Genomic DNA, 28,000 nt, shown 5'->3' on the forward strand with positions numbered 1-28,000 from the left:
GAGGCAACTTTGTTATTTTGTCAAAACATTTCTTTTTCCGAAATGAAAAGACATAAGATCATGTATACAACATGATACACTGACAAAAACCTCAAATAGTAAGTAGGATTAGCATGCATATTTAAGAAATGACACCGAAACAGGAACATTTTAATGAGTCTGCATTTACTTTTGACATATGAACAAATACAAACTTTGACATCGTATATGAAACAACATACTATATTTCATTTATAGCATGCAATAAAATTACTATAGTTTTGCAGCATGTTTTCCATAAAAGAAAGTATGGTAGATAGTTACGTTGTCATTTATAGTCCCTTTCTTTCACGAGATGTGATATGAAAACACATGAATTGTTGATGGAAGCCTAAATTTTGTTAATTGAAATAAATACACTGAAAATAGTTAAAAATATACAATGAACTTCAAATTTCCCAATACATTTGCAAAAGTGCATGAAAATACCCACTGAAACTTGAACACAGGAATAAATCAAAGATAAAAAACTTATTTTAGAAATTATTTTCTGAGATAATTATCATAACAGTTAAATCTTAAAAAACAAAGCAATCCCCAAAATGAAAATTGATTACATTACAAATTTTACCAACATATCACACGATTCATGAAATTCTTTTAGTTAAAATCAATACCATTATAATGCATCATATGAATCTTCAGTATAATAAATATCACTTTAACTATGTTTTTTCCCCAGGTTCCCCGACCTGTGAAGATCCGGGGTAAAATAGGTCTTCAGCAACCCATGCTTGGCTTAAAGGGGACTGTGCTTGTCGTAAGTGGCGACTAATGGGATCGGGTGGTCACTGGAAATTGGAAATATGCTCCACCATATTTTTAATACATTATGTCTTACTCAGTTGCTAAATCAATATGTATGAATATATATGAATGTTTCATGTCCCCAGGTCATGCAATTATTTGATAAAGCTGCTGCTGTGTAATTCATAGGCAGGAAATTGATTGTTTTTATTTTTAATTAAGTATATGTGATCTCAACCTTTCAGCCTCCTGGCCTTCGTCAGGTGCACTCTTTTGGTTTCACAATAAATTGCTAGAGATCCTTGTTGATGATAAATCAAATTTTTAATTATGGACATCGACTATAATAGAGAACGAGTAATAATATGTAAGATAAGGCTGGGAAATAAGGTCCACTATTATACCACTCGTCTCAGTGTTACCTGAGTGAGTGAGTGAGTGAGTGAGTGAGTGAGTGAGCTGGGTTTAACCCTGCTTTAAACAGTATTCCAGTTATATCATGGCACCTGTAATTGAAGTGCAACACCCAACAACATTGGCCATCATAGATACATGTTTGTAGCTGTATTTCACCCAATTATTTAAGAATTCTAAAAATCATATTGATGCAATGAAAATGGAATAGCTATAAACGAATATCCGTCCTTTTGTTATGATTCTTGAATTGTTAACATATTTAATCATATAAACCTGTTTTTTTTTTCATTTTTCATTTAACTTTTTCATAATTATGATAAATATGGCGCATTGCTTTCATCCACTTAGACATTCCACAAATATATTTCCCTATCTATGATGTTGATAACTGTTTTCCCTGATTGTTATTTTCTTGAAAGATCCGGGGTAGAATAGGTCTTCAGCAACACATGCCTGCCCTAAAGGTGACTATGCTTGTCGTAAGAGGCGTCTGACTTCATGGTTGGAAAGAGGTGGAAGTCAGATGGTGCAAGGTCAGAAGAGTAAGGAGGATGTGGAAGGATTTCATAGCCACAGGACCTCGCTTCTGTCTGGGCAACATGAGAGTTGTGTACTGGAGCATTGTCTTGCAGGAGACGGACACCCTTGCTCAGCATGCCACGCCTCTTAAGCTTGATAGCGTCCCACAATTTCCGCAGCAGTGAAGCATAATAAGCTCCTGTAATTGTGGTAATCCATCATCACTACTCCGTGCTGGTCCCAAAACACTGTGAGCATGACCTTGCCTGCAGAGGGTTGGACACGTTCCTTCTTTGTGGGGGGTGGGGGGGGGACTCCACATGCTTCCATTGCATCGACTGAACTTTAGTCTCAGGATCATAGTGATGGACCCATGTTTCATCCTGTGTGATAAGTCTGTCAATACAGTTTGCCTGTTTATTTTGGCACATGTCCAAAAGATCCTTTGAGCAATTGACTAGTTCCTGCTTTTGGAAAGGTGTGAGCAGCCTGGGAATCCATCGTGCAGACACCTTATGCATGTTCAAATTGTCATGGATAATTTATTCCACAGACCCTACACTGATCTTGACATCTTGTGCTAACTGGCGAACAGTTATACATCGGTCTGCCAAAATGGCGGTCTCCACTTGATGGATAGTGTCCTCATCAATGGCTGAATGGGGGCGACCAGGAATGGCAGCTGTTTCCACAGATGTCCGACCACACTTGAACTGGCTATGCCAGTGTTTAACAACGTCATATGATGGGGCATCTTCCCCATAAGTTGCTTTCATTTCATCGAAAGTTTCTTTTGGTGTGCGACCTTTCTAATATTAAAACCCAATCACTGCTCGGTATTCTACGGGCTCCACCCTACTCGATCATAACACCTGTAAAAGTGGTAAGATTAATAGTTCGGTGCTGCAAATTCAGACATAACCCATAGATACATATATCATTACACATGTGAAATTTCAACCAAATATGATAACCCTAAGTGGTTTAGGGGAAATCTTTAATGAACACCCCTCGTATCAAGGCAATCGAGACACTTCAATTCGCTTGGTGCAAGTTTTGTTACACGAAATTTATTTATTTAATCGCCTCAAGTTTCATCACAAAGCTGCCATGAATAGGCCTGTATTATTAACAGTACAAGCAAGATATCTGATCGGCTACTTGTGATGTTCTCGTTTTAGGCCTCCAGGATCTCGTCCCAGGTTTGTTCTTTAATTCTTCCTCCTTTCTGAATTCAGCACCCTTTGAACTTGCAGAACAGACGATCTTGAATTTTGTTGACATGGTACAACCTTCTCCTCCTCGATCCAGTTTGATTCAGTAATTGTGTGGATGTCAGCAGACTTCAGCAGATGACCAAATGTGCTCACAGCTTCCGTGTTTACATTAGTCATGGAAATCAAATACAGTGCATATCGCGACAAAAAACAAACAGATCGATCTCAGATGCTGAATTTATGCTGACTTTTTTCCGAGAAACACAATTCAGTTCAACCTTTTACTCAAACTCAGTTTGTAATTTGAGAAAAAACTTGAGTTTGTTTCGAGAAATTGGGCCAGTAGCTCATCCACCTCTGACTGAATTTTGATACAGTGAGTGACAATCCCCGGGAGAGCACTTGCAGGAATTACATGAGGAATTCTATGAAACAATCTCTGTCAATGAAGGACAAATGCTAAAAATTAAAGTTTGAATATGGTTACCAGTGAAAACTAACTATTATTTGGAGGGAGATGATTTGAACGAAGCCAAGAAATCATCCTCTAGTTTTACCTAAACCACTGGAAAGTTGTGCATGTTCTCAGTGCTCCGACAACAGTACCACAATACAGCAGCTCAGACAACAGTACCACAATACGGCAGTTCAGTCAACAGTACCACAACACGGCAGCTCAGACAACAGTACCACAATACGGCAGCTCACTCAGACAACAGTACCACAACACGGCAGCTCAGTCAACAGTACCACAATACGACAGCTCAGTCAACAGTACCACAATACGACAGCTCACTCAGACAACAGTACCACAATACGGCAGCTCAGTCAACAGTACCACAATACGGCAGCTCACTCAGACAACAATACCACAATACGGCAGCTCAGACAACAGTACCACAATACGGCAGCTCAGACAACAGTACCACAATACAGCAGCTCAGACAACAGTACCACAATACGGCAGTTCAGTCAACAGTACCACAATACAGCAGCTCAGACAACAGTACCACAATACGGCAGCTCAGTCAACAGTACCACAATACAGCAGCTCAGACAACAGTACCACAATACAGCAGCTCAGTCAACAGTACCACAATACAGCAGCTCAGTCAACAGTTCCACAATACTGCAGCTCAGACAACGGTACCACAATACGGCAGCTCAGTCAACAGTACCACAATACAGCAGCTCAGTCAACAGTACCACAATACGGCAGCTCAGACAACAGTTCCACAATACGGCAGCTCAGTCAACAGTACCACAATACGGCAGCTCAGTCAACAGTACCACAATACAGCAGCTCAGTCAACAGTACCACAATACAGCAGCTCAGTCAACAGTACCACAATACAGCAGCTCAGACAACAGTACCACAATACAGCAGCTCAGTCAACAGTACCACAATACAGCAGCTCAGTCAACAGTACCACAATACGGCAGCTCACTCAGTCAACAGTACCACAATACAGCAGCTCAGTCAACAGTACCACAATACGGCAGCTCAGACAACAGTACCACAATACAGCAGCTCAGTCAACAGTTCCACAATACGGCAGCTCAGTCAACAGTTCCACAATACGGCAACTCAGTCAACAGTACCACAATACGGCAGCTCAGTCAACAGTACCGCAATACAGCAGCTCAGTCAACAGTTCCACAATACGGCAGCTCAGACAACAGTACCACAATACAGCAGCTCAGTCAACAGTTCCACAATACGGCAGCTCAGTCAACAGTTCCACAATACGGCAGCTCAGTCAACAGTTCCACAATACGGCAACTCAGTCAACAGTACCACAATACGGCAGCTCAGTCAACAGTACCACAATACAGCAGCTCAGTCAACAGTTCCACAATACGGCAGCTCAGACAACAGTACCACAATACAGCAGCTCAGTCAACAGTTCCACAATACGGCAGCTCAGTCAACAGTACCACAATACGGCAGCTCAGACAACAGTTCCACAATACAGCAGCTCAGTCAACAGTACCACAATACGGCAGCTCAGACAACAGTTCCACAATACAGCAGCTCAGTCAACAGTACCACAATACGGCAGCTCACTCAGACAACAGTACCACAATACAGCAGCTCAGTCAACAGTACCACAATACGGCAGCTCAGACAACAGTTCCACAATACGGCAGCTGTCAACAGTACCACAATACAGCAGCTCAGACAACAGTACCACAATACGGCAGCTCAGACAACAGTTCCACAATACAGCAGCTCAGTCAACAGTACCACAATACGGCAGCTCAGACAACAGTTCCACAATACAGCAGCTCAGTCAACAGTTCCACAATACGGCAGCTCAGTCAACAGTACCACAATACGGCAGCTCACTCAGACAACAGTACCACAATACAGCAGCTCAGTCAACAGTACCACAATACGGCAGCTCAGTCAACAGTACCACAATACGGCAGCTCAGTCAACAGTACCACAATACAGCAGCTCAGACAACAGTTCCTTAATACGGCAGCTAGGACAACAGTACCACAATACGGCAGCTAGGACAACAGTTCCACAATACGGCAGCTCAGTCAACAGTACCACAATACAGCAGCTCAGACAACAGTACCACAATACGGCAGCTCACTCAGACAACAGTACCACAATACAGCAGCTCAGTCAACAGTACCACAATACGGCAGCTCAGTCAACAGTACCACAATACGGCAGCTCAGACAACAGTACCACAATACAGCAGCTCAGTCAACAGTTCCACAATACGGCAGCTAGGACAACAGTACCACAATACAGCAGCTCAGACAACAGTACCACAATACAGCAGCTCAGACAACAGTACCACAATACGGCAGCTCAGACAACAGTACCACAATACAGCAGCTCAGACAACAGTTCCACAATACGGCAGCTCAGACAACAGTACCACAACACGGCAGTTCAGACAACAGTACCACAATACGGCAGCTAGGACAACAGTACCACAATACGGCAGCTCAGACAACAGTACCACAATACAGCAGCTCAGACAACAGTACCACAATACAGCAGCTCAGACAACAGTACCACAATACGGCAGCTCAGACAACAGTTCCACAATACGGCAGCTCACTCAGACAACAGTACCACAATACAGCAGCTCAGTCAACAGTACCACAATACAGCAGCTCAGACAACAGTACCACAGCACGGCAGCTCAGACAACAGTACCACAATACGACAGCTCAGACAACAGTACCACAATACAGCAGCTCAGACAACAGTACCACAATACGGCAGCTCAGTCAACAGTACCACAACACGGCAGCTCAGTCAACAGTACCACAATACGGCAGCTCAGACAACAGTACCACAATACAGCAGCTCACTCAGACAACAGTACCACAATACGGCAGCTCAGTCAACAGTACCACAATACGGCAGCTCAGACAACAGTACCACAATACGGCAGCTCACTCAGACAACAGTACCACAATACAGCAGCTCACTCAGACAACAGTACCACAATACGGCAGCTCAGTCAACAGTACCACAATACGGCAGCTCAGACAACAGTACCACAATACGGCAGCTCACTCAGACAACAGTACCACAATACAGCAGCTCACTCAGACAACAGTACCACAATACAGCAGCTCAGACAACAGTACCACAATACGGCAGCTCAGACAACAGTACCACAATACGGCAGTTCAGACAACAGTACCACAATACGGCAGCTCAGTCAACAGTACCACAATACGGCAGCTCAGACAACAGTACCACAATACGGCAGCTCAGACAACAGTACCACAATACAGCAGCTCAGTCAACAGTACCACAATACAGCAGCTCAGTCAACAGTACCACAATACAGCAGTTCAGACAACAGTACCACAATACGGCAGCTCAGTCAACAGTACCACAATACGGCAGCTCAGACAACAGTACCACAATACGGCAGCTCAGACAACAGTACCACAATACGACAGCTCAGACAACAGTACCACAATACAGCAGCTAGGACAACAGTACCACAATACGGCAGCTCAGTCAACAGTACCACAATACGGCAGCTCAGACAACAGTACCACAATACGGCAGCTCAGACAACAGTACCACAATACGACAGCTCAGACAACAGTACCACAATACAGCAGCTAGGACAACAGTACCACAATACGGCAGCTCAGTCAACAGTACCACAATACGGCAGCTCAGTCAACAGTACCACAACACGGCAGCTCACTCAGACAACAGTACCACAATACGGCAGCTCACTCAGACAACAGTACCACAACACGGCAGCTCAGACAACAGTACCACAACACGGCAGTTCAGACAACAGTACCACAATACGGCAGCTCAGTCAACAGTACCACAATACGGCAGCTCAGTCAACAGTACCACAATACGGCAGCTCAGACAACAGTACCACAATACGGCAGCTCAGACAACAGTACCACAATACGACAGCTCAGACAACAGTACCACAATACAGCAGCTAGGACAACAGTACCACAATACGGCAGCTCAGTCAACAGTACCACAATACGGCAGCTCAGTCAACAGTACCACAACACGGCAGCTCACTCAGACAACAGTACCACAATACGGCAGCTCACTCAGACAACAGTACCACAACACGGCAGCTCAGACAACAGTACCACAACACGGCAGTTCAGACAACAGTACCACAATACGGCAGCTCAGTCAACAGTACCACAATACGGCAGCTCAGTCAACAGTACCACAATACGGCAGCTCAGACAACAGTACCACAATACAGCAGCTCACTCAGACAACAGTACCACAATACAGCAGCTCAGACAACAGTACCACAATACGGCAGCTCAGACAACAGTACCACAATACGGCAGCTCAGACAACAGTACCACAATACGGCAGCTCACTCAGACAACAGTACCACAATACAGCAGCTCAGACAACAGTACCACAACACGGCAGCTCAGACAACAGTACCACAATACGGCAGGTCAGACAACAGTACCACAATACGGCAGCTCAGACAACAGTACCACAATACAGCAGCTCAGACAACAGTACCACAATACGGCAGCTCAGACGGCAGTACTGCAGACTGTTTCAGAGAAAAGTCCTGACTTTGGAATCCAATATGGCTGTTATGGTTGCCATACTAAATGTCAGACCAACACTGTGAGCTGACCTAATCAGATGGTTTAGGTGAGCTAACCTTCTTATCAGGTGAGCTACAGTGTCCTTGCCTGGGGCATTGCATGATACAGAGCATGTGTGTCTATGACCCACAGACACTTGATTCAAAGAATAGGATCCGTCTTCTCATACACAAGATAACCTTCATAGCAAGAACTCGATCAATCTTTAGAAATCCTGTTTGACAGATCGATCTTGGAGGCCTACCAATCAGACTTTGGCAACATTAATTTATTGGATTACAATGAAATGACCTTGAAAATAAGCCACTGATTAAAATCAAAGTGCCAAGCTGTCACCCACATTCATGCTTTACCCTTGAAAATCACAACTTGAAGGAAACAATGCATGGTTACATGACTTAGCAAATGAGACACCGTCATGATTCTGGCTTCAATGCAGCTCCTAACAGGGATCGATGTGAGCAGGTTTTCTTGGGTCATGCTCAAACAAAAATAAATGCCAAATGCTCTAACACTTTTACATTAGAAATTTAGCAATCTATTCCATTTTACTCCTGACTTGAGATGCGCAAATAAACTTATTGTGAAAACATTACATGCCGTGAAGTTTTAATTACTACAGGTATACTATATATTTTATATTTTATAATATTTTAGTAAGTAGGACATAAATAGCAATTTTATAGATATTTTCCGATATTTCATATATATTATAGATCTCCCCTTTCTGCCGGCAGCCAACATCACAAGAATGTTTCTGCGGATAATAGACTGTGTCCCTGCCCAAGGAAAAAAAAAAAACACACACACACACACACACACATATATATAAACTAGAACATAACATAAAAAACCTTGTAAATAAAGCATATATAATGTACTACATAAATCATTCTCATCATTATTAAAATTAGGGGTGCCCTGTTTTTGCCTGAGAAATCAGTGACGTATTACCGAGGAGCACCTAGATTCAAACCGCGGGAAAACAAGCTGATATCATTTCCGGTCGAAAACTCAAATCCATACAAATATGAGACGGTTGTCCGGAAACAAAATGATAATTTTCAGAGTATTTTTTAAAAATCTTTGATTATATTTTTTCTGAGGACTACTGTTATAAAAAAAAAACAATTTTCCACGCTCTTGTGGAGATTTCACATCCCTGTAATAAACAATTTGTATATAATAAGGACAATCATAAAAATCCAGGGGGCTGTCCATAAACCAGTTTTGATATATATTGTTAAGCTCGTAATTCAATACAGAAAACAGAACTGTTTACATGGTCAGAAAGACAATGACATCCGCTACTGACAATTGGAAGAATTCTCAGGTTACCTGTTCGTATTCTTGAAGGGACGTAAACCTCTCTTTTTGTATCCTCGTCATGTACAGAACGTCAGTGTCAGACAGGGCCTCCTCCAGGGAATTGAACACCTCCTGAGAGAGAAATAAAACAGTTAACAAAAGAAACACCTGTCCCTTGCATTTGGACTGACAAATCTGCCTGAAAAAACAAACATGATATGTGTACTATCCAAAGTCTTTGCATTCCCCAGCCATTTTCACTGCTCATAAGTAAATCTGTTTCACAAGGGCCTACTGTTCTGTTTAAGGGCCTCGTTTAATCCTGCAAATGCGGTCAAGGACAAGATTTTATATCATGATTGAACAAGAAAACAGCAATATCATTATTCCCCACCATGAGGCACATTAAAATTTTGTTTGTTCATATAGGAGTGAATAGAAACTCTGAAAAAGAGTCCTATTCAGCCTTAAGAGGAGATGGGCACTTGGGCTGCCTTATGTCATCAGAAAAATGATTAAACGTGAAATTAATACACACAAAAGGCCCTTCCCTGGAAAAAATAACTCAATAAGTATCTCATAGATAAGCTCACTTTAGTAGTTTCTGAGAAAACTATTCCCATTTCAGACACTATTCACCAAGTTCATCAACTTGGATCAAGGGCCATAACTCTTTAAAACAATAATTCACGGGACCAATTCTCGAACTCAGTCTTGACAAGTATCTCTTAGATTAGCATGCAAATTTTCATTCATGTAACTTCAGAAGTTTCTGTGAAAACTTGTCCCTACTGAACACACAATGCACACAGTAAAATAATGTGGATCAAGGGCCATAACTCTTTTAAAAATAAATTGATGGGACCAATTCTCGAACTCAGTCTTGACAAGTACCTCTGAGATAAGCATGCAAACTTTCACTCAAGTAACTTCAGTAGTTTCTGAGAAGACTTTTCCCCATAGCACACTTCGTGGCAGGGGGTATTAACCGCTCTGGGCCAGTAAACACAACCACAAGGCTCTGTAGCTCACCTGAGTTTTTCTGGAATATTTGCAATATCATTTGTTTGTTGTCTAATGCTGCAGTCAGCAATATTCCAGCTAATGTATATGAGGCCGAAATAATGTAAATAATTGAGGCAGGCCCTGACAATCCAGTGATTGGTATGATCCATCCCTGTGGTGTATGATGACATGCATTCAACCCCAAGTCTGACAACCCCATCGATGAAGACACCTCTTGCTACGAGTATAAGCAGCTGGCAGCCTCTTCGGGCCCAGACATCACATGGGGAATTGGCAATACCAGGTCATAATGGGGATGACTCTACTCTGCTTGCTGGCCACATCTCTATTGGTATCAGCAGATCAGCAAGAGCTTAAGTAAGTTAGTCGTCAATCCACATATCTTGTTGTCACAATCAAACAGTGAGGTGAAATGGGCTTTTGCGTTGCATTCAAGATTATTTCACATTTAGGCTAATATGTGACCAAACATATACTGTTTGTCATACCAAACATATACTGTCAATCATGCCAACCATAGTCAATCTTATCAAACATAAACATCTGTCATACAAACTATAACAATCAATCTTACCAAACTGTCATACTGTCAATCATACTAAACATACACTCAATCATACTAAACATATACCATCAATCATACTAAACATATACTGTCAATCATATCAAGCATAACAGTCGATCTTACCAAACAAACTGTCAATACTAAACAAACTGTCAATCTTAATTAACATATACTGACAATGATACAAAACATATACTGTCAATCATACTAAACATATACTGTCAATCATACTAAACATATACTGTCAATCATACCAAACATATATTGTCAATCATACTAAACAGATACTGTCAGTCTTAATAAACATTACAGCCAATCATACTAATCATATACTGTCAATCATACTAAACATATACTGCAAATCATGCCAAACATGTCTGTCAATCATGCCAAACATATCTGTCAGACATACCACACATAACTGTCAATCATGCCAAACATAACTGTTATTTATACTGAACAGATACTGTCCATCATACTAAACATATACTGTCAATCATACTAAACATAACTGTCAATCATGCCAAACATATCTTTCAGACATACCACACATAACTGTCAATCGTGCCAAACATAACTGTCAATCATACTCAACAGATACTGTCAATCATACAAAACATATACTGTCAATCTTACTAAACATAACTGTCAATCATACAAAACATAACTGTCAATAATACCAAACATAACTGTCAATCATACTAAACATATCCTGTCATTTATATTAAATATAACTGCCAATTTTACTGAAGATATATTTTTAATTATACTAAACATAACTGTCAATCATACCAAACATATACTGTCAATCATATCAAACATACACTCAATCATACTAAACATATACTGTCAATCATACCAATGTAGGCATATGCTATGGCTCTTCATCACTGGGCTGGTTATGAAATAGCACTTTGAGTTATGAAATAGCACTTTGAGCATGCCGATGAGTGGTGTGGAAATATGCGCAATATTAATAGCCTATTATTACATGAAGCTCTTTCACACATCAGCAAATAAAATGTATTAACATTACATGAATACATTAATTATTTTTGTTTATTGTGCTCGAGATACAGAAATATGATATTCCCCTCTCGCATGCGCTGTTTACGGTACTGCTATTATAGATTCTGTGGAAATAGGTAATTATGCATACACTGAGTGACACTGGCAGCTTGAGTGGGCTCCATCCATTTGTCAGGGCCAGGTGTTCACGAGGAATTCATTCATACATGTTACCGCAGGCAAATAGGATCCATTGTATACAGTGAGTGAGTGAGTGAGTGAGTGAGTGAGTGTGTGAGTGAGTGAGTGAGTGAGTGAGTGAGTGAGTGAGTGAGAGTGAGTGAGTGAGTGAGTGAGTGAGTGAGTGAGTGAGTGAGTGTGTGAGTGAGTGAGTGAGTGAGTGAGTGAGTGCTTTTATTACATATCATACTATTTGACTGTTTAACACTGCATTCTGCATTCAGCAATATTCAAGTCATACAATGGCGGCCTGTAAATATTCAAGTTTGAACCTGACATTCCTGTGATTGAAGGTATGAGCAAAAAAACACCCTGTCCGGACACATGTCATCAACATCGTTACTGAGTCTGACACCCTGATACATTAGGTGACATGTTACGACTATCTACGGTTGCTTGAGACCAATTCTAACCTGGCATTCCCCATGGGTTCTCAATTTAGTCGCCTCTCATGCCTAACACTGGGACGCTGGAGACACACCCAACTCAGGGTCCCCATACAAGGTGGGACAAGCATGGGACTTATCTTGCTCCATGGTGAGACAAGCGGGGGGTACTTGAGAACTGTCTTGCTCAATGGTGAGACAAGCGTGGGGTACTTGAGAACTGTCTTGTTCCATGGTGAGACAAGCATCGGGTACTTGAGAACTGTCTTGCTCCATGGTGAGACAAGCATGGGGTACTTGAGGACTGTCTTGCTCCATGGTGAGACAAGCATGGGGTACTTGTGAACTGTCTTGTTCCATGGTGAGACAAGCATGGGGTACTTGTGAACTGTCTTGTTCCATGGTCAGACAAGCGTGGGGTACTTGAGAACTGTCTTGTTCCATGGTCAGACAAGCATGGGGTACTTGAGAACTGTCTTGTTTCATGGTGAGACAAGCGTGGGGTACTTGAGAACTGTCTTGTTCCATGGTGAGACAAGCATCGAGTACTTGAGGACTGTCTTGCTCCATGGTGAGACAAGCATGGGGTACTTGAGAACTGTCTTGTTCCATGGTGAGACAAGCATGGGGTACTTGTGAACCGTCTTGTTCCATGGTCAGACAAGCGTGGGGTACTTGAGAACTGTCTTGTTCCATGGTGAGACAAGCGTGGGGTACTTGTGAACTGTCTTGTTCCATGGTGAGACAAGCGTGGGGTACTTGAGAACTGTCTTGTTCCATGGTGAGACAAGCATTGGGTACTTGAGAACTGGCTAATGGTTGAGTTGAGTTGATGGGGTTTAACACTGCTTTCAAGATTTCTGCAGTTTTTTAGGGCCATATGTGTGTGCATAGCCCTGGTACCACACAGGTGTCACAGCCTACATCAACTTCTATGAAGATCCGGGGTAGAATAGGTCTTCAGCAACCCATGCTTGCCATTAAAGGTGACTATGCTTGTTGTAAAAGGCGACTAACGGGATCGGGTGGTCAGGCTCGCTGACTTGTTAATACACGTATCCCAATCATGTGGACCGATGCTCATGATGTCAATCACTGGATTGTCTGGTCAAGACTTGATTATTTACAGATCACCATCATATAGCAGGAATATTGCTGAGTGCGACGTTAAACATCAAACAAACAACAAACATCAACTCAAGCCGTTGGTGTGCTGCCTGCATCCCTGATACAAACAAAGCTGACAGATGTCTACCAAAGTGTCACAATCCACGTGTGTTTTAATCAATTCAAAATATTGAACTTTTTTTCATTGTTCTATAGGCTAACATTGCCAGTATGGAGACTGCACATGAATGAAAAGATTATTCTCAGAATTTGCATTTAGAATATCTTCCTGAAAAGATCCTTGAAAACAAAAATATATGAAAAGGGACATTTTCAAACAAACGTGTCACAAGAGCTCAATACAAGCTGCTGCACAAGAGCGTTTACAAAACCAGGGGAAAAAGGCTGACATCTTTTATATAGAACAGCATTTTTAAGATTTTTCCCTATCAATTAATCATTCACAATACCATGCGACTATTTCTTACCGAAACAGACCCTGATTTGGGAAAGATACCTCACATTGTGGGCACCCACTAACATAGGGGAACACTCATTTTAGTTCAAATATTATTTTTGTATGTCCCCATATTTTCCCCTTATTTTTATAGAATGGGGATTTACAACAAGCAGAGTTGGAGTTGGGGCACCCTCTGAATCACCATGGAAGGCCATTAGTCCAAATACATGGGGTTGGTATTGGCCACTTGACCATTGGCACAACAAAATACTCTTAGTATTGTTATTATCAACAACTAAATAACTTAAAAAGTTTAATCCAATTAATCATAAATATCACTTGACATCCTGAGACATCCAGACTGCCAATCTTTGAGGCGAGCTCTTTGCCAATGTATATAACCAACATCGGACAACTCCCGGTAACATGGTTCACGCTGCCTTTGTTTCAGTTAATAAAGTTACTGCCTTTACATGACTTATACACCTAGTTTGAATCTGTTGCAAGTGTTACATCTGCGATGTCACCACTTCACATAGGGGACATCTGTTACTCAAACACCTAATATGGTCATCGATTTATCCAGATAGACCCAACAAATTCTTGTTCATGTTTAAATGTCAATAAGTCGCATACCCGGATCAAAACTGATGTGAATAAGTGAGTGAGTTGTGAACTTTTTTAATTACAGGATTTTACTATTTCTTGTCAGAAAGTTTTACCATGAATATAACTGTGTCCCAAGGGACCAACAATATTTCTTCTCTACGTCCATTCTATAAATATGTGCTGGACTCACAGTTCATTCAGAGTGAGTGAGTGAGTGAGTGAGTGAGTGATTAGCATTATCACGGCAGGGGACACCAGCAATGGGCTTCATACATTGTACCCATGTGGGGGATCAAACCTGGGAGAATGACAAGCGAACACTTCAACCACTAGGCTACCACACGTCCACAAGCAAATGTCAGCACTCATTCTTAAACTTAATTTCAAACTTTGGAAACGCAAAAGCTACAGACAGCATATTCTCAGGATTATAGAACCAAGAACACACACAAACACACAAACACAGACACCACACCCACACACACACACCACACAGATACACACACACTGATAGACACACAGACACACACACACAAATTGTTGTTCATGTGTCACTGATCTCTAATTTCACAATGAAATAATTATAATTGAAGGGTACTTTCACAGACTAGATCAGTAATGAGTAATGTTTAATCATATGCTGTACCTGTCTGATGCCGCGTGACTGGACCAGCTGTCGGACATCCTCAGGCATCTGCAGAGATGGCGGAGACACGTAGCGGAGGTTGACACGGTACAATGTCAGCAGACGAGCCAGGGAGTGCACAGTGCGGCCATTCTTCAGGTCTCCAACCATCGTTATCTGTCAAGCAGGAAATGCTGATCAATGGTGTTTTCACCTGTATTACTACATCCATCAACAGTCTTTCATTAACTTAAGGATGACATGTCACACTAGCTGGGCAATACTATAGGTTGTAGCAGGATCACAAGGGGTACATGGGGATGTATGCGTCCTACGTTAGGCATCTTCCCGAGGCAAGAGAGTTAACTGACTTTAAAAGTCCTGTTTCCACCCTTGCCGAACTAGGCTGGAATTCCTGGGCTCGATCGTAGCGCCACCAGTGGCTATTACGAGTAATGTCCTTTCTATGCATCTCCTATTGACCAATCAGATTCAATCTCTCGTATCACTAGCATTTGCTTCAAACAAAACGGTGGCGCCCAGTCAAGATGATCTGATCGATAATCAAGATCTATATTGTGATCAAACGAGTCTTAGATCGCGAAGCGCATCAAATCACATTAGCACCTTGATTAAAGACATGAAAAGATATAGAAAATATCTTAGTTAGCGGTGCACATGCTTTGCAAATCCTGCAGTCGACCGAAATCTGCATGACACTTTACGAACCGGATTTCGATTTCGGTGCGTAATTTTGATTGGACTATGCATAAACTCGTTAGCCCAGGTAAAATGTAACTCTATAATACCAGCCTAGTTCGGCAAGGGTGGAAACTGGACTTTTATAGTCAGATAACTCACTTGCCTCGGGAAGATGACGTTAGGTTTCATATCACGACCCTCCGGCGTTTGCTTTGAAGTGGGGTATAAAGGATTTATTCTGCCTCTCAAACATCCACATGAAATCCATGTGATGGACCAAAGAGATTTATTCCCCTGCTGAGAAACTTATTCCTCTCCAAGGTGGGACACACTGTATTTTATTACACATATGATAGACTGCCATTGCCCTTGATGTATAATTTGTATTTTTGTATACTTTGTATACTTTGTATATGGGCCTGAGGTCTCAAGTACAAATAAAGATTGATTGAATTATCAAGATCACTTGGACCAATCAGATCTCATCATTCTAACATGGAGGCTTGATAATGAATGTTGTCAGGACACGCTTAGGACAAACTGGTATCGAAATTCTACGTTACTGTCAACGAAGATGTGAACATGTTTATTCGAATAAAACAGTTTTATTCCTTACTTGTTTTCATCTTACTTAATATGTAATTATGTAAGTTTTACCCATGCTTGTTTGCACAATTGACTGTACACATGCTGTACTGAAACTCTTGAATAATTACACACTGAAAAATATTTTTTAAGTGGTATCATCGGTATGAAAAAAATTCATAAATCAATCAATAAATCATCATGGTTGCATAAAGCTAACACAATCTCCAGACAATCAAGATTCATGTAAGGTCTGCAGAGTAATCTCCCTTGCTAATTCTCACAGCAACAACCCATTCCCGGAGTTCTCTATACCCTCGCCGCCACCAGTACCATCTCGCCACTGTGCTATGACCATGTACGGAGCTGCCTGCCAACCAACAGACCATTATGTTTATGTCCCCCCCTTAATTGTTATGATGTCTGTCAAGTGGACATTCTATTTCATGTTAATTATCATATAGCCATTGCAGTTTGAATGACACCTAAGGAGAAGTACGTATTCATTATTCTACAATCTCGAACCAATCTTTCTAAACCTTTTTCTTGTCAAGACATCAATTGATTTTGAGAAAAGTAGACTCACGAAAATCGTGCAAAATTCACTTTAATGACATTCCCTCCCACATAACATAAAAATATACGTCAATACATTTTGAGTTTGAGGATATTTTTCAAGATTGTTTAAATAGCTGTACTACACTGGTCACAGCAAGGATATTGGGATGGCCAAAAAATGTCACATCCTAGGAGAGATCTTGTTCTCACCGTGAGTCCGTTGACAGTTCCAATCTCTTCTCGTATTGTGAAGACATCCAGCAGTGCTTGTGTTGGATGTTCGCCAGTCCCGTCACCAGCGTTGATGACTGGCTTCCGACTTGCACTCGCTCCAGTCTGTATTTTGAAATTGTAAGCAAAAGTCTAGAATTCTGTGATCACAAAATTTGCATCTGCATTGATGTTCTGACCAAGTTTTAACTTCTGACTTCCTCGTGCCAAGACTTCTGAAGAAACACATTTTTGACCACACATTGAGCACAAGCTTGTACACATTCTCCAAACTGCTCCACCAACACTATACCCAAACCAGGTGGGTGAACATTATGCTGAACTATGGAGACATATTTATCCTCCCCAGTCAAATACAAATTTCATGTTATCTTTTTAAAATTCTCCAGAGTATGAGTGAGTGAGTTTGGTTTTACGCCGCTTTTAGCAACATTCCAGCAATATCACGGCGGGGGACACCGGAAATGGGCTTCACACATTGTACCCATGTCGGGAATCGAACCCGGATCATTGGCGTGAAGAGCGAACGCTTTAACCACTAGGCTACCCGACCGCCCCCTCCAGAGTATGAAATTGCAACATGCATCAATATTTGTTTAGAAATATCGCATTGCTTTCTTTTGGATGCAGTGACAAGAGGAGAAAACATGGGTCTGGATGTGATTTATTTGATGTTTCATGTGGACTATTGCTGCTATACAAGGCCATCCTGGAAATAATGAAGTCTGGACCATACAATCCAGTGATCGATATTGTGAGCAAAGATTCACATTGTTGGTGTACGAGGACACACATTCAAATATATCACCAAGCCTGACCACCCGATCCATTTGGTTGCCTCTCAGGATAAGCAATATTCCAGCAATATCACGGCGAGAGACACTATAAAGGGGCATCACACATTGTATCCATGTGGGGAATCGAACCTGGATCTTCGGCATGACCAGCGAGCTCTTTAACCACTAGGTTACCCCACCACCCCAACATGCACAGGTAACTGGGGAGCTATTATAATCTGGACCCCAACTGGGTGAGGCCGATCATAGACCTTTACCGTTTACTACTTGTAGATCACGGACGTTTACCACAAGCGCAGGCATGGTGGGAGAAATACTAAAGATCACAAATGGTTCAGAACCAACGATCTTCAGATCCTGGCACACATAAGGGATGCAACTCTGAAGGACTTACACTAACTGCCCCAGGCTCAGGGTGTCGAATCACGATAATGTCTGCATACCCAGACATCATGGCCACAGTATCTGAAAACAGCAACGTTATAACTGGTATATCGGTTATACCAAGCAGTGATAATAATACTAATAACCACAACAATACAATAATGCCATTCATATGGCGCCATATTTCCCCACCACACAAAGTATCATAACATGAAACACATAATCAATGACCTTCGAGACTTCAAAAGTATAAATGCTTCAAAGGGGTACCCACACACACATGCATCCCCCTTCAGCAAAACCCTCCCCCCTCCATCCTCTGCTTGACCCACATATGGAGCTTTGAACACCCACGAGAGTACAGGTGTACCAGTCTCACCTTGCAGGGTCTCCCCCTTCTTGGAGGAGGAAGTGGCTTCATTGAGGGAGACAACAGCGCCACCTAGACGCTGCATGGCAGCGGAGAAGGAGCAGCTAGTCCGTGTGCTCACCTCGTAAAACAGCGACGCCATAACCTTGCCCTGAAACATGGTGACATGCTCTCCTTGTTACTTCAACATCATCAACTAAACTGTGATGGGAAACAGCAAACAACATAAAAGGTACAGCTTATGGAGGTCCTGAATGCAAGCTGAATTAGTGCACTTAAAATTATAACCTTCCCCCCCCCCCTTCACACACACCCTCCTAAATATATGTTTCTTAATCTGTAACATAGGCATAAAGGAGCAATGTCTAGATCAATATTGCGAGCTACGATCAACACTGCTAATGCACAAAGATATATGCCCTCAACCAAGTCACAGAGCCTGACCACCCAATAAACTCAGTCACCCCTTCTGACCAGTGTAGGTTGCTGCTGGGGACCTTATCTGACCTTGAATCGCCACAGGGGTATATATGTATTGGTTCCTTGTGTTGCGGTGATGGTAACAAGACCATACACTCCATCAAGAAAGCATATTGATGACAAGATGCTGGAGTGTATTGGATCTTAAAATTCTCAGCCATATTGTTACAGCCATATTATGATAGAGGATTGAACCAAGGATTTTGTTGTGACGAGGAAGCACTTTAACTACAAGGCTACCGCACTAATCCCTGATAGGACACACAGTTAACTGGAAGAGTCTTCGTGGTGTTTGAGGAGTCCTTTGAAGGCGGAGACAATATTCCAATGCAGACGTAGAACTATGGTGGAAATTTACCTTGAGGATATAGTCAAGCGGGCGGTCCCTCATCACAGCAACACGGAAATTGTGGGCAAGGTTGAAGATCTGATGAAGCTGTTGACATAATTATACTCAGTAAGAAATACAAACACTGGAGATGATGATTCTTTGTTTAACGCCGCACTCAGCAATATTCCAGCTATGAGACGGAGGTCTGGACCAGACAATCCAATGATTGACATCATGAGCATCGATCCACGCAATTGGGTTACAATGACATGCATCAACCCAGTCAGCAAGTCTGACCACCTGTTAGTCGACTCTTACAACAAGCATGGGTTACAGAAGGCCGATTCTAACCCAGATCTTCACGGGTTACTGAAGATGAAATGTCTAGTAGTGAGTGTGAGAGTTAGATACCCGTATCAAATACATCACCATTGAATAACATTTCTTTTTTGTTTCAGTTTTTAACCACCATCAAACATATTTTCTTTTGCCAGGCAGTCTAGGTTCTGGCATCAGGCAAATTTTGTGACATTAATTAAAATTATGAACCTTTATTGGGAATGTCTTAATTCCAATTTGGAAATCTTGACTGAAATGTGCTGTACGTATGAGGTTGATTACCAAACTCTGACTACTGCCTAGAAATACTACTGGATAATTCCTATATACACATACTGAATACATACTAAATACAATTTGTATACACTTTTACAATAATCATTTGAAAAAAAGTGATATTATGTGCTCTGTCTGAATTTGTGGGAAGAATGGTGTTATTGTTTTGTTCTGAGACTAAATATCAAAATACTATCTGTAAAATAGCACATTGTGTAAATATAACATTTGCATTATGACAAAATCTTGTACAGCAATTTCTCGGTCTGTATTATGATACACATTGTATTGTTATACGTCTATTAAGAATCTTTTGCAATTCCATTGGTTAATCTGTAAAACATGCCGAAACAGTACATTTTAATGTAGACCCTGAAATCATATGACTTTATATATATCAAATATTGACTCGTCACATGATAAGTATTGACCTGTCATGTAATTAATATTGACTTGTCAGCTAGAAAACAAGATGGCGTCTGGTACAAAAATTTCACAGTTCACAGCTAAGTCACTGTAGTGAAACAGAGGGCAGTTTAAAGACTTAAAATCTGAAGTGAATTTCGGTACAACAAGACTAATGATTACTTTTGACAAAGTAAACAAGGACCCTCAGACCCGGCCTGTGGCCTCGGTCTGGACAAACCACCTCATGAGTCGGGTCCTCGGGGCCTTGTTTTCTCATATTGGCCTCGTCAACAGTAATTTTTTGTATTATATATTACGACACTTTGATCTGTATTGAAATATGCAACATATTGCCATTACAGTGTTTTCATCCACATTCTGTATGTTATATTCAGGATAACACTTTCCTAGTAAAGTACAGATTCTAGTACTTTTTGAGGTTGAGTCCCGCCCGGGATTCGAACCCACTCTGTCAGAGTGAGGCACCTAATCGCCAGCACAAAAAGTCAGCGATCCAATGCACTCAGCCACCGAGGCTTCCACAAAAATGAAAGTCCGACAACATGTAGTCCAGATCACATACAGTATTCGACGTAATAAGTGCCCCGCTCTAATAAGCGCCCACGGCCATATTTGCTAATATATTGGCTAGTGAACAAACCTAATTAGCACCCTTTCCGATTGATCAATGTACACAAGACTTATTTATTCGCGTATAATATGCACTCGTGTGTTATATGCACCCTTAATTAAGGGAAAATAAATTCTGGAAAAATATATCTGTCGTATATAAACATTTCAGGCTGTCAGCATAAACCACAAAATTTACCTTTTAACTCTGTTTTTTCCCCCAAAAGAATATTCTATTAAGAGCCCCCTATTTCTAATTTTGAGAGCGCCCTGGGCGCTTATTACGTTGAAAACGGTAGTTTGTGTACCCCTCTGACAAGTAGGATTCTGTATGTGTGTCACCTGTTCCCTGTTGAAGCCCATGACGGAGAGCACATGGTGGTTGGTGAGCCCCGGGGTGTAGTGGGGCAGCCCCACAGGCTGCAGGGCGTGGCCGTGTTCCCGGGGGGTGACCGGCAAGTCCTTGCGGAGGAAGTCACCATGGCCACCATACAGATCTAGAATCAAGACACTGTTACACTAAGACTGGCATGCAAACACACGATGCAGTCTGAAAGGAATGAAAGATATCTACAAGTAATTGCACTTATATTTATGAAATAAAATTCCAAACCCTTTGATATGACTAATTATGGTTGCACATGATACATTAAAGTCACAATGATGATACTTCCTTTTGCAGCTATAAAACTTCTACAATACATGTATAATGGTCACACAAGGTTAAACGACAAGCTTATATAAGTATGCATCCATGGTATGGTATCCATATATGTTAATAACACCAAATCAATCTGAAACATCAAAAACATAAATATGAAATATTATATTATTTCATTTTTACACACTTTCCAACTAGGCCATTTAATAAAAATCCTGAATCCCCCAAACAAACAGTGAGGCCATCATGGTTGCTATGACAACATCCACATTGACGAGTGACAGACTCTATGGCCCTAAGATCACTCAGAGGGAAGGCTGGGCGGGTTGTCCTTCTACTCTGGGGCCGGGATGGATGCATTCCAGGGGTTTCTCCAGACCTCCTCGGAGCTGACATCAGTTGCCAGGTTGGCAGCAAATATCAGTAAACATTCCAAAACTGGAATAAAACCATCCCTAATTCATGTTACTCAACTGCAAACAGACACGGGGCGTTTGCTCGTCACGCCGAAGGCCCAGGTTTTGATTCCCGACATGGGTACAATGTGTGAAGCCCATTTCTGGTGTCCCCCAATGTGATATTGCTGGAATATTGCTAAAAGCGGCATAAAACTATACTCACTAACTCACTCACTCATGCAAACAGACACTGCCCAGGATACTGGTACTTCACTGATAACAGGACAGTAAAGACGACAAAGCTCTACCTCTTTACGTGTAAGTTATCGCACTGAATGCAATGGTAAATTATATGAGCGGCCTTTCGCTTAATATACATAAGTTGAAGTAAAGGACAAAAGTTTGCAATGATAGTTTAATGTTACAAATGAAGAATTTAAAGTTACTAATGAGGGTCAAAATACAAAACAAATACACACGATATGAAAGAAAGAACAATTTGTACCGAGGAATGTCAGTGCGCACTAAAGGACAACAATTCTAATCGGCTTGTTCAGCTGTGTATATGATAAACGCTGGCAATAAGCATCACAACACCATGTACAAAGCATATGTCTTACTCGCGCACCCATTGTGTAACATCATATACATGTTGCGATCAAATGAAGTGTTTAGCCATCGCCACCGGGAAAGCAGGATGTTTTGATCAATATCCTCTTGCTGTTTATGTGCATGCCAAAATATATTTGTGTTTGTGTTTCAAAGCCGTGCTCAGCAATATTATAGCTATTTTATGGCAGGCTATAAATAACATACTCTGGACCAAACTATCCAGTGATTGATCTGGAAAGCAACAATCCAAGCCTTCAGGATACGATGAAAAGCAAAACAGCTTGCTAGGGACCTACCCTAACCCTGAATACCCACAGAGACACCATCACAGCTTGCTGGGGACCTACCCTAACCCGGAATACCCATGGGAGACCATCACAGCTTGCTGGGGACCTACTCTAACCCGGAATACCCATGGGAGACCATCACAGCTTGCTGGGGACCTACCCTAACCCAGAATACCCACAGAGATACCATCACAGCTTGCTGGGGACCTACTCTAACCCAGAATACCAATGGGAGACCATCACAGCTTGCTGGGGACCTACTCTAACCCGGAATACCCATGGGAGACCATCACAGCTTGCTGGGGACCTACTCTAACCCGGAATACCAATGGGAGACCATCACAGCTTGCTGGGGACCTATTCTAACCCAGAATACCCATGGGAGACCATCACAGCTTGCTGGGGACCTACTCTAACCCAGAATACCAATGGGAGACCATCACAGCTTGCTGGGGACCTACTCTAACCCGGAATACCAATGGGAGACCATCACAGCTTGCTGGGGACCTATTCTAACCCGGAATACCCACAGAGACACCATCACAGCTTGCTGGGGACCTACTCTAACCCGGAATACCCATGGGAGACCATCACAGCTTGCTGGGGACCTACTCTAACCCGGAATACCCATGGGAGACCATCACAGCTTGCTGGGGACCTACCCTAACCCAGAATACCCACAGAGATACCATCACAGCTTGCTGGGGACCTACTCTAACCCAGAATACCAATGGGAGACCATCACAGCTTGCTGGGGACCTACTCTAACCCGGAATACCAATGGGAGACCATCACAGCTTGCTGGGGACCTATTCTAACCCAGAATACCCATGGGAGACCATCACAGCTTGCTGGGGACCTACTCTAACCCAGAATACCAATGGGAGACCATCACAGCTTGCTGGGGACCTACTCTAACCCGGAATACCAATGGGAGACCATCACAGCTTGCTGGGGACCTATTCTAACCCGGAATACCCACAGAGACACCATCACAGCTTGCTGGGGACCTACTCTAACCCGGAATACCCATGGGAGACCATCACAGCTTGCTGGGGACCTACTCTAACCCGGAATACCCATGGGAGACCATCACAGCTTGCTGGGGACCTACCCTAACCCAGAATACCCACAGAGATACCATCACAGCTTGCTGGGGACCTACTCTAACCCAGAATACCAATGGGAGACCATCACAGCTTGCTGGGGACCTACTCTAACCCGGAATACCAATGGGAGACCATCACAGCTTGCTGGGGACCTACTCTAACCCGGAATACCAATGGGAGACCATCACAGCTTGCTGGGGACCTATTCTAACCCAGAATACCCATGGGAGACCATCACAGCTTGCTGGGGACCTACTCTAACCCAGAATACCAATGGGAGACCATCACAGCTTGCTGGGGACCTACTCTAACCCGGAATACCAATGGGAGACCATCACAGCTTGCTGGGGACCTATTCTAACCCGGAATACCCACAGAGACACCATCACAGCTTGCTGGGGACCTACTCTAACCCGGAATACCCATGGGAGACCATCACAGCTTGCTGGGGACCTACTCTAACCCGGAATACCAATGGGAGACCATCACAGCTTGCTGGGGACCTATTCTAACCCGGAATACCCACAGAGACACCATCACAGCTTGCTGGGGACCTACTCTAACCCGGAATACCCATGGGGAGACCATCACAGCTTGCTGGGGACCTATTCTAACCCGGAATACCCATGGGGAGACTATCACAGGTTGCTGGGGACCTATTCTAACCCGGAATACAAATGGGAGACCATCACAGCTTGCTGGGGACCTACTCTAACCCGGAATACCAATGGGAGACCATCACAGCTTGCTGGGGACCTACTCTAACCCGGAATACCAATGGGAGACCATCACAGCTTGCTGGGGACCTACTCTAACCCGGAATACCAATGGGAGACCATCACAGCTTGCTGGGGACCTACTCTAACCCGGAATACCAATGGGAGACCATCACAGCTTGCTGGGGACCTACTCTAACCCGGAATACCAATGGGAGACCATCACAGCTTGCTGGGGACCTATTCTAACCTGGAATACCAATGGGAGACCATCACAGCTTCCTGGGGACCTACTCTAACCCGGAATCCCCAGAGAGACACCATCACAGCTTGCTGGGGACCTATTCTAACCCAGAATACCCATGGGGAGACAATCTCAGCTTGCTGGGGACCTACCCTAACCCTGAATCCCCATGGGGAGACCAGCATAGGTTGCAGAGGACCTATTCTAACCCGGAATCCCCATGGGGAGACCAGCATAGGTTGCAAACGACCTATTCTAACCCGGAATACCCATAGAGAGACCAGCTTAGGTTGCAGGGTACCTATTCTAACCCGGAATACCCATAGAGAGACCAGCATAGGTTGCAGGGGACCTATTCTAACCCGGAATACCCATAGAGAGACCAGCTTAGGTTGCAGGGGACCTATTCTAACCCTGAATCCCCATGGGGAGACCAGCATAGGTTGCAGAGGACCTATTCTAACCCGGAATACCCATAGAGAGACCAGCATAGGTTGCAGGGGACCTATTCTAACCCGGAATACCCATGGGGAGTTTTATGTTGTTTCATGCTGCAGTCATCTTCAAGCCAGCATCACACAACATATTCTAACCCAGAATACCCATAGAGACACCATCACAGCTTGCTGGGGACCTACTCTAACCCGGAATCCCCATAGAGAGACCAGCTTAGGTTGCAGGGGACCTATTCTAACCCGGAATACCCATAGAGAGACCAGCTTAGGTTGCAGGGGGCCTATTCTAACCCTGAATCCCCATGGGGAGACCAGCTTAGGTTGCAGGGGACCTATTCTAACCCTGAATACCCATAGAGAGACCAGCATAGGTTGCAGAGGACCTATTCTAACCCCGAATCCCCATGGGGAGACCAGCATAGGTTGCAGGGACCTATTCTAACCCGGAATACCCATGGGGAGACCAGCATAGGTTGCAGGGGACCTATTCTAACCCCGTATCCCCATGGGGAGACCAGCATAGGTTGCAGAGGACCTATTCTAACCCGGAATCCCCATGGGGAGACCAGCATAGGTTGCAAACGACCTATTCTAACCCGGAATACCCATAGAGAGACCAGCATAGGTTGCAGGGGACCTATTCTAACCGGGAATACTCATAGAGAGACCAGCATAGGTTGCAGGGGACCTATTCTAACCCAGAATACCCATAGAGAGACCAGCTTAGGTTGCAGGGGACCTATTCTAACCCTGAATCCCCATGGGGAGACCAGCATAGGTTGCAGAGGACCTATTCTAACCCGGAATACCCATAGAGAGACCAGCATAGGTTGCAGGGGACCTATTCTAACCCGGAATACCCATGGGGAGTTTTATGTTGTTTCATGCTGCAGTCATCTTCAAGCCAGCATCACACAACATATTCTAACCAAGAATACCCACAGAGACACCATCACAGCTTGCTGGGGACCTACTCTAACCCGGAATCCCCATAGAGAGACCAGCATAGGTTGCAGGGGACCTATTCTAACCCTGAATACCCATAGAGAGACCAGCTTAGGTTGCAGGGGGCCTATTCTAACCCTGAATCCCCATGGGGAGACCAGCTTAGGTTGCAGGGGACCTATTCTAACCCTGAATACCCATAGAGAGACCAGCATAGGTTGCAGAGGACCTATTCTAACCCCGAATCCACATGGGGAGACCAGCATAGGTTGCAGGGACCTATTCTAACCCGGAATACCCATGGGGAGACCAGCATAGGTTGCAGGGGACCTATTCTAACCCCGAATCCCCATGGGGAGACCAGCATAGGTTGCAGAGGACCTATTCTAACCCGGAATACCCATAGAGAGACCAGCATAGGTTGCAGAGGACCTATTCTAACCCGGAATCCCCATGGGGAGACCAGCATAGGTTGCAGACGACCTATTCTAACCCGGAATACCCATAGAGAGACCAGCATAGGTTGCAGGGGACCTATTCTAACCGGGAATACTCATAGAGAGACCAGCATAGGTTGCAGGGGACCTATTCTAACCCGGAATACCCATAGAGACCAGCATAAGTTGCAGGGGACCTATTCTAACCCGGAATACCCATAGAGAGACCAGCATAGGTTGCAGGGGACCTATTCTAACCCGGAATACCCATAGAGAGACCAGCATAGGTTGCAGGGGACCTATTCTAACCGGGAATACTCATAGAGAGACCAGCATAGGTTGCAGGGGACCTATTCTAACCGGGAATACCCATAGAGAGACCAGCATAGGTTGCAGGGGACCTATTCTAACCCGTAATACCCATAGAGAGACCAGCATAGGTTGCAGGGGACCTATTCTAACCCGGAATACCCATAGAGAGACCAGCTTAGGTTGCAGGGGGCCTATTCTAACCGGGAATACTCATAGAGAGACCAGCATAGGTTGCAGGGGACCTATTCTAACCTGGAATACCCATAGAGAGACCAGCAATGGTTGCAGGGGACCTACTGTAACCCGGAATACCCATGGGGAGTTTGTTATATGCTGCAGTCATCTTCA

The 28,000-nt window shown here is 43.2% G+C and overlaps 1 protein-coding gene across 1 annotated transcript in view; it reads right to left on the minus strand.

Moving 5' to 3' along the window:
• The window catches only part of LOC139480512 (multifunctional protein CAD-like), an 86,665-nt gene that overhangs the window by 10,814 nt on the left and 47,851 nt on the right, over positions 1-28,000 (minus strand). Inside the window, exons 39-45 of the mRNA XM_071263605.1 lie at positions 21,819-21,973; positions 19,851-19,928; positions 19,022-19,163; positions 18,653-18,723; positions 17,441-17,566; positions 15,407-15,562; positions 9,390-9,491 (exon numbers count right to left, since the gene is read on the minus strand). Coding sequence (XP_071119706.1) covers positions 9,390-9,491; positions 15,407-15,562; positions 17,441-17,566; positions 18,653-18,723; positions 19,022-19,163; positions 19,851-19,928; positions 21,819-21,973 — 830 coding nt within the window. The remainder of the gene's footprint in view (positions 1-9,389; positions 9,492-15,406; positions 15,563-17,440; positions 17,567-18,652; positions 18,724-19,021; positions 19,164-19,850; positions 19,929-21,818; positions 21,974-28,000) is intronic.

Source organism: Haliotis cracherodii, unplaced genomic scaffold (assembly GCF_022045235.1).
Source record: "Haliotis cracherodii isolate W230 unplaced genomic scaffold, xgHalCrac1.p SCAF_4, whole genome shotgun sequence".
NCBI lineage: Eukaryota > Metazoa > Mollusca > Gastropoda > Lepetellida > Haliotidae > Haliotis > Haliotis cracherodii.